The 14,025-nt window shown below is 43.6% G+C and overlaps 1 protein-coding gene across 1 annotated transcript in view; it reads right to left on the bottom strand.

Moving 5' to 3' along the window:
• Positions 1–13,586, bottom strand: part of slc44a5a (solute carrier family 44 member 5a) — a 63,364-nt gene extending 49,778 nt beyond the window's left edge. Inside the window, exon 1 of the mRNA XM_076981082.1 lies at positions 12,991–13,586. Coding sequence (XP_076837197.1) covers positions 12,991–13,027 — 37 coding nt within the window. The 5' untranslated portion in view covers positions 13,028–13,586. The remainder of the gene's footprint in view (positions 1–12,990) is intronic.
• Positions 13,587–14,025: the final 439 nt, after the last annotated feature.

The raw sequence follows: 14,025 nt of genomic DNA, 5'->3' as shown, positions 1-14,025 counted from the left end.
GGCCTTCTGCAAGTCCTTGCCAGCTCTCCCGTCACCCGTGTTGCATATACAAACACCAGTGGGAGAAGAGTGAGGATGAGGACGGAAGACTGGAGGAAGGGATTCGTGTTTGTGACACGCTGTGTTTTTATTCCTTATTACAGAGTTGCTCCGTATTTACTTTGGTTAGTTCGTTTTCCCATTTTTGTTTTGTCAAAAGTGGCGTAATAATATTTGAAAATACAACTTTATAATCAATCCCACTTGCTGGATTGCATGGTCTTGTTTTTGCACCCATCTTCTGTGTGGTTTGTCATTTAAGGAAAGTAATGTTATGGCCACAGGCCTAGACGGGCAATAACGGTCCTAATGACTGCCAAGGGGTTTTGCTACAATGCTTCCTTGTTTACTATTCTTTAATAACTCACCCCACCCCAATAGACCACACATAGACCATATATCTCAATAGACCACACATAGACCATATATCTCAATAGACCACACATAGACCATATATCTCAATAGACCACACATAGACCATATATCTCAATAGACCACACATAGACCATATATCTCAATAGACCACACATAGACCATATATCTCAATAGACCACACATCTCCTTTTTGGTGTCTCATTTGATGTGTAGGGTAGACACAGGCACTTTCTTGTGACTGGTTTGAAAGACAATTCTTACCTGTGAGTCCTCTGCATCGGACTGTCAACCTGATGCTGTGACCTGTCACTTCTGTCCTTAGAGGAAGCACTCTGCAGACTTCATAGACACCTTTACTACATATAACTGGATCACCTGCACCTGTGAAAGTGGATTCCAACCACCCAGTTGTTATGTGCTGACTCAGTGACAATGTGGTGAGTTTTTAGATGTTTTTAGAATTAGTGTCCAAGTAATTTGTAACTTCTGTCAATTTCTACTGTCTTCACCTTTTACTGTGTGAGCGCCCTCTAATGGACACGTTCTGGCTTTCTACGTAAAATCACTCGATAGCATTGAATATTCCTAAATCAAACCTGTCACATATGGCATCTCCCCTGTCTGTAATTCATGTTTTTGTTTTAGTCTTCCATGTGCCACTGTGTTTGGGTTTCATTTTTCACACCTTGTCGTTTGTAACTCCGCCCCTTGTTACTGCATTCACGTGTGTCTGGTTTAGTTCCCTCGTTATCTCATGTACCCGCGTTTTCCTTTGTGCTTCGCTGTTCATTGGTTATGTTTCTTGACTTTGTGATTAATGTTCGTAGCTTTGTTTATGTTCTGTAGGGCTGTTTATTGTAGCCTTGTTGTTTTTCTTCTTTCGTGTATGTGTAGCATAGTCCCGATTGCCCTCCTCTTCTTCGGGGGTATTATACACACACACACACACACACACACACACACACACACACACACACACACACACACACACACACACACACACACACACACACACACACACACACACACACACACACACACACACACACAAGGATAAGAAAACCCAGCAAAGACCTGAATGTCAGCACCGGATTGGGAAGACGCGCACGTGCACAGGACACACCCGACGTACACACACACCTACAGGTGCCACGTACTGCACAGGCGTAACAAAACTGAAGACTTTCACCTGTGCTGCTTGTCTGTGTCCTGATCTGGTTTTTCTGATTTTCATCTCTGCCTGTGTCCCTGTATCCGTTTGGACTGCCTGCTCTGGTATTTCACCTTGGACTGTTTTCTCATTTTTCATTTGTGTCTGCTCCGTTTCCCTTCCTCTGTGGTTACTGACCCTCATCTGTCTACTGACTGTGGCTTTGCATAAAACCAGCATGTTCATTCCCTCTGCAAGTGTTTGAGTATATTGTAGAAGTAGAAATGCTGTTGCTAATATTATTATGAAGAATGTTCAGGAGCATTGCTAGGATTGAAAGTACTACACCCATGTAGCCCAACACACACACACACACACACACACACACCTTACACACACATGCAACCCCACACAATTGTCTGCAAATGTCCACAAATGCCTGGGCTGAGGCCATGGAAACAGGCCATGCACCTGTGAAAGGTGCGACTCCCAGTCCTGGTATATCACACCCCACACAACGGCATGAACAAAGCTTTGTGTACTGCTCTTTCTGGGCTTAGTCACATTTTGTTTGTTTGGGTTTTCTAATGCCCACACACAAAGACACAAAGAAGTGTTTCTAATCTTCTGCCGTGAAAACGCCACCGATTCGATCTCGTCAACTCGCCCAAGCGCGAGATTTCACTTCTGCGCTTGCACACAACAGCGAGGGAATATGAATGTGAGACACGTCTTCCACATGTACAATGCCAAATATAGCAGAGCTGTGGGCTGATTGTGATTCTAGGTTACATTCACTTCCACGCTTCTAGTGTGAGCTGCACACAGATGGTACAATTCTGACTCAGTGTAAGTCCTGGAACAGACGATTGGAACTCCCAGGTTTAACAACCAGCCCTCTGGTAGACGGCCTACAGTAATAGCACTAATATGCACCAGTTCACTGCAGTATTTCTTTTCCTCTTTGAGCATATAAGGAAGTAAACATCGTAAACGTTGGGCCTCACTGAAGCTATTAGCTTGTGCAGAATAGTTTTTTTGGTTAGTTTCTTTTTGGTTAATTATGTTGAAGCCTAATTGAATTATGCACACAACTATGTACTTACAGTTGCACACACACAAGCCTCACATATCCTCAACATATACACAGACACAGTGTATGTCATGTCCTCTGTGCTGTCCCATCAAACCTGTAGTGTTGACCCCCCCCCCACCGAGACCGCATGAAGGAGCAGACACACAGCGCAGACTCCGGAAGACTCCGCTAGCTGTCCTGATACTGACATCTCATCTCATCTCCGTGAGCAGCATGAATGAACTGCACCGGCGTCTCTGGACCCCTCTGGAAGGAACTCAACCAGCACCAGAACCTCTCCAGGGCCCCCGATCCTTGTGTGCAGTCAGCTGAAATCCTCAACTCCGCTGCTTTCTGTTGCGGCCGAGATGGAGTGGATTTTGCTGGACAGTGTTCTTTCCAGTGTCCCTGGTTTACGACGTCTAAGCGGTGCTATTCACTTACTGGGAAGAACAGTCATGGCAGTGTTACGGTATGTGAGGTAAAGCATCAGAAGAACACACTAAACTGAAAGACTTCTATCCAATTTTGACCAAGTGCTGCTGAAGAAAACTGACTGACCCTGATTGACTGACCCTGACTGACCATAACATACTAATCATTTAGATTACAGCGGTGTCAGGAAGAGGTAATATACCCTCACTTTATACCCCTCACACACACACACACACACACACTTGGTGCTGCTTTACCCGAGAAAAATTGGGTTTTCTGAAATTATGAAATGTGCCATTGAGTCTGACATTTCAGCAATGCAGCTGTGCAATTATACGTTGTTATCATTTTATAAAGGACCGAATGGTTCTGCTACGCCCTTGATACAAAGAATTTATGAATGAACTGTGTGTAGTACAGACAGAGCAGGAAATAGAAAGAGGAGAGAGGGAGGAAAGGAGACCCATCTCACATTTTTTGTTAAGCCCTGCTATCAATATCCACTTCCTCCTTTAATTTCAGCATTTACACACACACACACACACACACACACACACACAGCCATACAAATGTCAATTAGTGGCCAAACGCGAGAAGTCGAGCTCATCACATTCCATGCAGCGTGGTGGTGTAATGAGGTGCTGGTGAATGCCGGCTGCAGCCTGGTCCAATAAGCCTGAGCCTAATGATCTGTCCGAGTGCACTTACTCCAAAAGCCCGGGTCCAGACTTCCAGCTTTGATCTCATGCGACCCAGAAAAGAGAATCTAAAGTCCAATTACGGAACAGATGGCTCTTCAATTTCACCATAATTTCAGCTCACCTTATTATACAGGCATCTGGGATTTTTAAAAATCTTAGTGTCCGTCTCTCTGCTACTGGGCTTATGCAATGGCCTCTGTGTGCATTCCTTAAAGTGAATCTATGGCTCTGACGCTTATGTGAAATCAGCTTAGAACTTCACCTACACTCTGGAAACCTTTGGTCAACCATGAAGACCACGTTTTTTTAGATCTATCTTTCCTGGTCAGAGACAGGCTTCTAATATCTGGACTAAGGACTGAACGAGATGAGTATGGACCGGGTGATTGCGGCATAATCGAGGGGTGTCTGCACATCAAACTCTCTGCAGCTTCTGATGGCAGCAAATTCATTCTCTTTCATGGTGTGTAATAGCAGCCCTGCTTTTGACAGGCCGGGAAGAACTTTTTTTTCTTCGATGGAAAGAAACAAAGTACTTTCTGCCGTCAGTCACGTGGTAATGCTCTTTGACGGGAGTGATTTGAAGCCCGCGTCGTGCGCAGCGAGCGCGCGTCCACAGCGCGAACATTCCGAGAAAATTGACGCATCATTACGCATTGACGGAATTCGGCGAACAAGACTTGATATATGGATTTTATTGACGGACGGTCACGGTGGTATTATATCACGGTGGAGCATAAACGTGTCACGTATATACCGGCGAGAGTTCATCTAACTTGGACCCAGGGAGTGAGAAAAGCTTGATTTCTGCTAGATGTCACTCATTGGAGGGGAAAAAAGAGACGACGCGAGACAACCGCTGTCAGTTCTTTTCTTTGAATGACTTTAATGGCAAACGAAAACAGAGCTGTTAAAAGCACAGAGGCCGGATGTTATACAGAGTAAAAAACGGCATCAACCAGACACTGAAACAAATCAACCGTGAGAGCCAATGAATCAGTAATGAGTTCATACCGATTCTTCAACTCGCAGGGGTGCGATGCGGCCACTTTCAGAGTCGGCACATTACCGTTGGAAAAATGCACAAAGGTGCGAGGAAGCAATAGTGACGAACTTGACCATTTACTGATAACAAATCCTTTACTTTTGCTTCAAAAGCCTATCTAGGGAATTGTGAAACTCGCTGAAGCAATTTAAAACAGCACAGCTTGCTTTACATATATATTAGTGTGTGCGCCCTACTAGAGTGATATTAATTCACGAGACAATTTGAACACGTTTAATAGCACACGCACTGTATTGGATTACACACACACACACACACACACACACACTAACAAAGACAGTTAACCTCTTGGGATAAACAACCTAATTTTAGCTCCAGCTACCAACTGACAGATAAGTTTTATTAAAAACAGAAACTGCTCACAATGTAAAGAAATAAACCCTGGATTTCCGGAGACTCCTGACACCCCTGCTGTCATTTAGCAGAAGCTCCTGTCTCACCTTCATCTGCCAGGCCTAACGCCGGCACCCCCACCTCCTCAGTTACATCACTTTGCCATTACAGGACCCATCCTGGCACGGGGGATCTGCAATTCAGATGAGTCAGAACCCATCCTGTCCAGTTCGCTGAAGAGCAGGTGGGCGGGACCGGCCCTCTTTCGCAGCGTCTCCCAGAATTCCACCGCAGACGACAGACGCTCCTGCCCCCGGGTCCACGGCGACGTCCCGGGCCCGTCTGTTTGTCGTGTTCTCCAGCTTTGGAACATGTCTGACTCTTCGGTTTCCTGCACCTCCGTCTTCAACAGGAGGCGGACCACCGCCGCTGTGTGTCACTGCACATTTTATTCCAACTACCAATAAAAATGTGTAGTTGCATTAAAATGCTATTATGGGAATTAATTGGGTTCCATTCTCGGTCTGGTCTGCCCTGTGTGGATGTGAAAGTTTGCATGTTGTTCTCGTGCTTGTGAGGGGTTTCTCCATGCACTCTGGTTTCCTCCCGCAGTCCAAAGTCCATGTGTTAGGTTGATCGGTCACTCTAAATTCCCTGTAGGCATGTGTGTGTGTGTGTGTGTGTGTGTGTGTGTTGGCCATGTGGTGGACTGGCGACCTGCCCATGGCGTACCTGCCCTTGCCTGACGAGGCTGGGATTGGCACCTGTGACCCTGACTAGCGGGATTAGGCAGTAAAGATAATGGATGGAATTTATGTCACGTGTATAGAAGCAGGAAACAAAAGGTCTGTGCATATCAAAACAAGACCTGTCCACTCTGTTGCCAATGGAGCATCCCAAGTACTAGTTAATGTGTGTGATATTATGCTATGGCCATTATATGCTAATTTTCAGTACGAATCCTGATGAATGCAGCATCGTTCCTCACAGGGACAAGAAACAGACATACTCAGCATCTTCTGCAAACTTAGTGGCATCACAGTATGCAGTTACTCTACTTCAGCAAGAATCTCTGCTCTCCACTCAATAAACCCCTTTCAGTGTCAATTAGCCTCCCTCGCTAACACGCAACCCGCAGGGCACGGTGCTTCTGTTGTGGGGGTCAGAAGCAACATTACTGCAGCATGGAACGAGGACAAATGAGTGAAAAATGTTATCTTACCTCCAATTATTCCCCAGCCACCACAAACATTAGACTCTGGACCAATCAGGAAAAGTTGTTGTCTGCCTCAGAGCAGGACTAACTTGTATCAGAGTAGCTCAGTGCCAAAGTTACATGGTAGTGTGCTTTTGAAGAAAGGGGACATGAGGAATTCAGTTTTGGGGGAAAAGCATAATTAATGGCTAAGCAATCTAAACTTCAAAGATATACACCCAAGTGGTCTTTTTTCATGTTTCACTATAGTGAAATGTTATATGACACTCAAAACTAGAACCCAGAGGCACCCAAATGTATCTCTGCTGAATTACTTCCTCGAGAAACCCAACAATCCAGTTTTGCTGAAGTGCATCACACGGCCTGCAATACTGAACTGTAATCTCTCCTGAACTGCACCACACAGCCTACACTACTGAAACACAATCTCACCTGAACCACACAGCTTGCACTACTGAACTCTCATGTTTATTCAACCACACCTTATTTTAAATTCATGTTGCACAGAAATCTATATTCTATAAATAGTTTTGTTTACTCACATTTATGTTACTATGTACTGTAGAGATCATTTCAATGACTACAAATGTAATAATCAGCCAGACCTTGGGCAGCAGGAATTGAAAATATTTATTAAAAGAGAACTAGTGATATAATGAGGATGAAAGGTGATCCCCTTGTCTCCTTCTGGAGAGAAGCATCAAAATTTAGTTTGTTGATATCTGGTGTCGAGTACATTTTGTTCGGATAGGTCAATGTCACCCAGAAATGGAAAATTACTGAGCAATGAAGTAAACATGTTTGCTCTTCAGGGAGTTACAGAAACAAAAATGAACATAGAGAAATAAAGTTTATAAAATGACGCACAATCCAACAGGACTGTAAACTGTGTTGTGTTCTTATCTGTGTCTTTGCTTGAGGAATTTACAATTCTACATTTATTAATTTATATCTACATTTCTACAGTGTTCATATATGTCCAGAAGAGCTTACATAAATTCACTGAGGCTTTTGCCGTGTAGGCAAGTCTGAAAAAGTTAAAACTCTTGTGTTTGGTAAAACGTATGTAAATAAGTGGACGTGAATGAAAATATAAAAATATGTTTTTAATGCAGGTCCGTTTTTTTTTTTTTTTTATACACCTCTTAAGAGTGGAGCTTCAAAGAAGCTGTGGTGGTGTTAGCAAGATGGTTTCCAGTCAAAGCAATATGACCACCGATCTCTGCTTGCTCAGGTAAGCTTACTGATCTGAGGGCTCAGAGATCATACGGCATGTAGCTGAGCTCAGTAAGCTTAGATAGTGTCGTTTACATTCATGCTATGGTGTGGGCACTGTGGACTAGCTGTCAGTGGCATCAAACTCAGAGCTACAAGAACTACAGCAGATTAGAACATATTCTGGATATCGCAGAAAGGAAACACATGTAGGTTTGACTTTCTTCTTCCTGCCACCCCAGTACCCATCACATTTCCCGGGCAATTTTATATTTAGTGTTCAGCATAATCTGGCGAAAGCAGATTTGATTCCTTTGTGAAATGTTATGAAATGCCGTAAAGGCCTGGGGGGTTTTCGGGTGTAATTCACAATTCACAGCTCGCCGTGCGTGTTAGATGACTACGTGTCAGGCTCTCTCTCGCTCTCTCTCCTCATAGAGATCTGCAGTGAAATCACCTCGTTTCTTCAGACCAACTCTGCACAAATGTCACAATTGTCCTTGAAAGGAGCTAATAATGTACTCAGGTCTGCTGGGCTATTTCAAGTTTCTGGTCCTTTTAAAGTTTTGAAGTAGGTATCTGTTATAAAAGCTTTGGATCGGGTAGACACATTTAGCAAGCTTATCCCAGCTATGTTTGTATTAATTTGGTTCTTTTTATAGGTACATTTTGTGTTATACATGTCTGATGTATATAGAAACTTTCAGGGTTTCAAAAACAGCAAAATGAGGAAATGATTTAATTGAATCCAGTTCCATATGTAAAGTTTAGTTTTAATGCAATTCATGCATTCCTCCAGTCCCTGTTGAGGCACATCATAAGATGGGCTCAATTAATTTGAATCTACAAAGAGATTTACAGGTAAATTTGAACTGTTGCCAGAATTTCAGGCAATGTCCAGCATCAGGAGAGCTGAAACGGATTTGGGCATGCATCCGAATTAATTAAAAGAGGGCTTTAATTTCACAGTAAAATTATGTTGCTCCTGAGATCTCACTTGGTAGCTGGCATCAAAACTGTTCATTGAATTTTAAGTGAAATGCTGCTACCTTAATGCACTTTTTATATTCAAAAGATGTTTTGAATAATTGACTTAATTTACTTCTGTTTATGTAGAGCGGTTTCCACCGGATTCATCTGGATTTTACCCTTTACCTTTGGTGTAACCTTAATGTGCGTGTGCCTGTGTCAGCCCATCTTCTCTCGATTTTGGCCAGCGTCTGAAACTTCAGGGTGCGGCAGCTTCTCAAACGCCTTTCGAGGTGGATTGGAACTGATGCAGCTTCAGGCTGAAGCAATTTTCTTTTTCTCTGTTCCCAAAGTAGAATGCCCAGAAAGCTAATGCCTTTGTCTGAAGTCCCTGCTGACATTGCTTTGAAAACATCTTCCCATTAGGGATTGCTTGTATCAACTACCATTACTGAGCAGAGTTTGGGGTCAGGTTCACACAGGTTTGAACCATAGGTGTGTTCACATTCCGTCTGCCGTTCCATCAGAGAACGCAGCGGGTGTCCAATTGGCCAGGGCGTCTCCTTCCTGTGATTATGTCAAACCCTAGACTCGTGACATGCAAGGTCATGTGATCACATCGCATCACTAAGCTCCTCCTCCTTTTGTCACGGCGATGCGGCAAAGGTGGTCGCTTTTGTGCAGAAGTTAGACACCTGTCATATTTACCTCCCCGGTAGATAAAAGAGGAAAGCAATGAAAGTCAAATTCTGGAAAAGTAGCTAGCATGAGTCAGCACCTCTTCTGCGATCCTGCAGGAACCCCGAGTGATGGGCCAGCCGCAACAGCGAAGGAAGAGGGTGCCAGCAGAGAGCCAAGAAACTGTAACACCCAGTCTCCATACAGATGTTTACCTATGACACAACATCACTAATGAACCGCGTCGACGCGTCTCCCCGATGTGGTTGGACAGGCGCACCGGCGTTAACGATGTTTAACGAGGAGCACAGTTCACCATGTCCCATTGACTCGCCGAGACTCCAACTGAGCGCGTGCCAAACTCCAACGCTTCAGCACTCAATCTCAATCTGCCCCGTTCTGGGTCTGGCAGGCAGGGTCCGTGTAGCGCACCTGCCTTTAAAACAGGAGGTCGTCCATATTCATGAGGCCCCAGATTTGCATCGCAGATCCAGGTGCTGCGTGCTGCTCTGCAGGACATCCACAGCAGTGGATTAAACAGCAAAAGCTCAGAATAGCGCTGCAAACATTCCCACAAGGCTTTGCTGTCAAAAAGATCGTTCAATGGATTTATGCTGTGCTTTTGTCATTATTACACCCACTCGTATTGCCATTCAGCCCATCTAGCAGCTCCTGCATTGAGCTTCTCGGGCTCTGAGAAGAAAAAAAAATGTGAGACGGGTCAAAGAGGGCATTAAGGACCCCATTTAATCCTGATTACCTCTCACGCTATGAAGGTTCTGTGATGGAGACTTTGCCTGCTAAATTCATTAAGTGCAGACAAACCTTATGGGGCTTCTTCTGTGGTTCTGTAGATCGGAAATAATAGATCAGTTCTCCAAGGAAAAGACCATATTAGGGCACTTACACTCAACTGGAGAGAATGTATAAAAAAATGAAGCATGATCTGTATTAAGAATGAAAAGTGCCTGAAATTTGAATCTAGGAGAAGATGCACAAACAGTGTTTCCAGCCAACGAGCCATCGCTCACCGTTATAGTGTGATCACAGACAAGGACTAAAACAAAACGGATTAGAAATAAATGCATATAACCCATATTTCTTGAATGATGATACTGACTGCCTGGCATGGAGACTGAGTTCTGAGATAACACATGTACAAATAACACATATATAAACAGGTTGATTGGTATGAAGGATGAAATTTCTGAATTCAACTTGTCCAGTGTGACTTGTTTTCAAGGTGGTATTGAGCCTGAAGGTGAAAATTCATGCCAACAAAATTAGCCAAAAGTATTCTGCTGTGTGCTCAGTATGTTTTAATTGCATGATGCATCAAAGAGTACGTTGCCTGACGAAACGCTTGAAACGCCACACTCGCTTTTCTTTCTTCTCACTTCATTTAAAGCAAAGGACCTCCTAAATCTGAAACAGTCCTTTGTGACTTCAGCACACAAGCTTCACACAACAGTGTAATCTGGGGACCACAAATAGCACAGTGCTGCAGATGAAAAGAACACAGGCTGAAGAACAACAGAAGAGGATTGTCCACGTGCCGTCTTGGGAAAGAGAGCCGAACAACGTCCTCCGTTAGACCTTTTAGGCTGGTTTCTTGTACCAACCTGCCCATCAGGCATGCTTCACCGACCACAACACCTACCTGCATCAAGAATACAGAGGAGCAGGGATGCCAGTGTATGACGCTTAGTTTTGTGTGTGTGTGTGTGTGTGTGTGTGTGCAGCCATGGGCATGTCCATGGAGTGGAAACATGTCTCAGATTAGGCAGGCAGCATGGGGTGAGCCAAGGGGAGGGTGACAGGCGGGATTATCTCTGTCCTACAGAGCTGGCTTATGCCGCTGCCTGAGCGTGTCTTCTGCTAGATAAGACTTGGCCAACAAAAAAGACCCAACATTAATTTCCAATCCACTCTTCTATCTCAGACCACAGAAAGCAGTAGCATCTGGCTCTTGCCTGCCAGCTTGCTGACGATCATAGGGCAATTACATTGCACATCCTTGATTTCCAGGGCAGTGGGGTGTTTTGTTAGTTTGTTTTCTTTTTCATACCCCCCTATATATATGGACATTGTCACTATCCTTTTTTAAACAAGAGAAAACATTTATATAATATTTGATTTGTGTGATGTTTGATACAAAGCAAGAATTGTTTATCACACAAACATTCTACCAGTAGGCACTAACTCAAGCAAAGAAGATACTGCCCTTGGTACTGGGCATATGGGCCTTTATACGAGGTTCTATGTTTTGTTATAAAACAGTGCATTGTGATGGTTATAGATCAGGACAATGCACTGTAGACATATATCAACTATGAAGTAAAGAAGCTAAGAACATAAGATGATTTTCAATATTTAAAACACCAGCAGAGACGTAATGCATATTTGAGATGCTCATCAGTAAGAATGACTTTGTGTCTCTTTCAAAACTGATTCAATTTGCATTCTTGATAGTTAGCTTATTCTTTGCATTGCATTAGAAATTCAATTATTTTTCATGTTCTTCCTTTTCATCCAAATGCAGTCTAAAATAAATAGTATGTCAACAATGGATAATCAGAACCACTAGCTTTCGGGTAGCTATGAACAGTCATTCAAATTCAGCATTTCGTTTATTATTTTTATTCAGTAAAAGACAGCTAAATTAAACTACTCTTTGTAATTAAGTTTAACTGAACAATTGAACTGTTAGCCGTTTCTCAGCATGGCCATCGTCCCTGTTCAACAAGTTCCACAAAACACAACCAGGTACCCTTCAATTAAAGAAAATTAAGTCAAGACTCCCTGATATCTTGTAGGTTAATTTATGAGATCAAAGACTTTTTTTAACACTGGGTGTCACTCACACTGCAGACAACACTGGGTCACATGTTTCACGGTCAGCTTTTTTGCCAACACGCAGCAGTAACATAAAAGCATGCATGGCTAAACTTCAGTCATCGTGGAAGTGCAATATAGCAATGAAAACACACAACATATCCCCATAACAGCATTCTGAAACGCAAGCTTGTGTTGTTTTTATACGCATGTTGGCAGGGGCCACTTTCTTACCGCAAATCAAGATATTGAACGAAAGGACGTTTGGAAACCGACCACAGCAGAGTTCAACAGGACCTTAATGCATATCGGATCTAGTCATCTACATACGTACATCCCTAGATTATGTCTGAGGAAGAGGTTCTAAGAGTGAGAGATAGCAGATTTGGTATGTCGTTGTTTTTTTAATCGGAGCACGGTTACTTTGTGAACGAAGTCTCTTAGGTGATAGGCTACTGTAGGGTCCACTATTCCTCGGTGATTTGCTGAGAGCGAGAGCTACGGTGCCCACGGCAACATAAAGTTGCATACCAACAGTACAGTCAGCTGAGTGCAAAGTCATTGAGAAGATAGGCACGTGCGAAAGCATCCTTTGCAAATCCGATTTAACGCACGAGCACAAACGTTTCGCGTCGCCTTCCCAGATTATTATTCATAGGCTTCCATTTCAGAATGTTTTTAAATCGCGATATAATCTACAACATATCGCAATAGCCACTTTTAACGTGGACGTGGGTAATGTCCTATTCAAAGACAAGAGGTACACAATAACATAGCAGCATGTCCTATTCATGAACAACCCCAAAACGTTACTGCACCGTGGGATATTGCAGCCGTAGGATATTGCACAACCCACAGCGAAGCCCACACAGAAGATATAACGTACAGATCACAGCAACTTACCATAATAAACAGACGGGACTTCGGTTTTCCTTGCCATTTCAAAACTGGACGGGTATTTCACGGGTTCGGTTCGATGCAGACCGCCGTCGAGATGGTGAGGCTTGAGTGAGTGCAGTCTCGTCGGACTATTTGAGGTGTGTACGGATTCCTCGCGGCGGCGAACGTCAGTGTTGTTCAGAGCTCGTCGTCAGATGGAGTGGAGCGCTTACAGTAGCCACACACACCACCGACTAACACACACGACTTTCCTGAGCACTGCTGACGCGTACCACCGATCCGCAGGCTGCATGAATGAAACCCGTAATCTGTGACACCTGCGCGCACGAGCGAGAACTGCAGCCTGTAGGCTTGCTGCATGCAAAAGTCACTGGAACTGTTGTCATTAAAACTATCAAGTTGACCTTGGACTAATTTAATGTCACTTAAAACTATTGCAAGCATGCAAGTCAATTATACAAATAAAGGAGCCCGGCTACTTCCAGATTGTTCCAGCCTGCTATTTCGTTGCCTATTAGGCTAACCTATATAGGTTATATTTGCACATCCGTGCTGCGTATACCTTGTATGAGGGCTTCATTGCCGGTGGCCAAAGAATTTACTTGAGGGTCTCTAAGGTGTAACTAAAGTGCCTCCTAGTGGAATGAAGACAAACGGCACCAAACAAAAACATTGCTAGTTAAAAAGTTTTCCAGACGTTTATGAAATTTACTTTTCGATGCCTCAAAAGTCGGGCACCCGTTTTGCTCCTCCATAAATCAACGTTTTAGGGCGTCCACGCCTTTATTATAGTGACATGGTGTGAAACCTCACACAAGAAAATTAATGTATGCATGCTCCCTGAGAAATAGAAATCATATATCTGTATACTTTTAAAATTACTTTATTTGATATGGAGACAAAACATTCAAAAGCATCAACCAAAACAGAGTACTTTGATGCTGATTATTACCCCCTCCGTTCCGCTCCCCGTAAAGTAATGCCTGTGCCTTTGTGTGCGACTATCACTTCTGTTTGATGAGGTGTGCAATGAGGCGG

The sequence above is a fragment of the Brachyhypopomus gauderio genome, chromosome 19 (assembly GCF_052324685.1).
Source record: "Brachyhypopomus gauderio isolate BG-103 chromosome 19, BGAUD_0.2, whole genome shotgun sequence".
Classification (NCBI taxonomy): Eukaryota; Metazoa; Chordata; class Actinopteri; order Gymnotiformes; family Hypopomidae; genus Brachyhypopomus; species Brachyhypopomus gauderio.
This window is presented reverse-complemented; position numbering and strand designations above follow the sequence as displayed.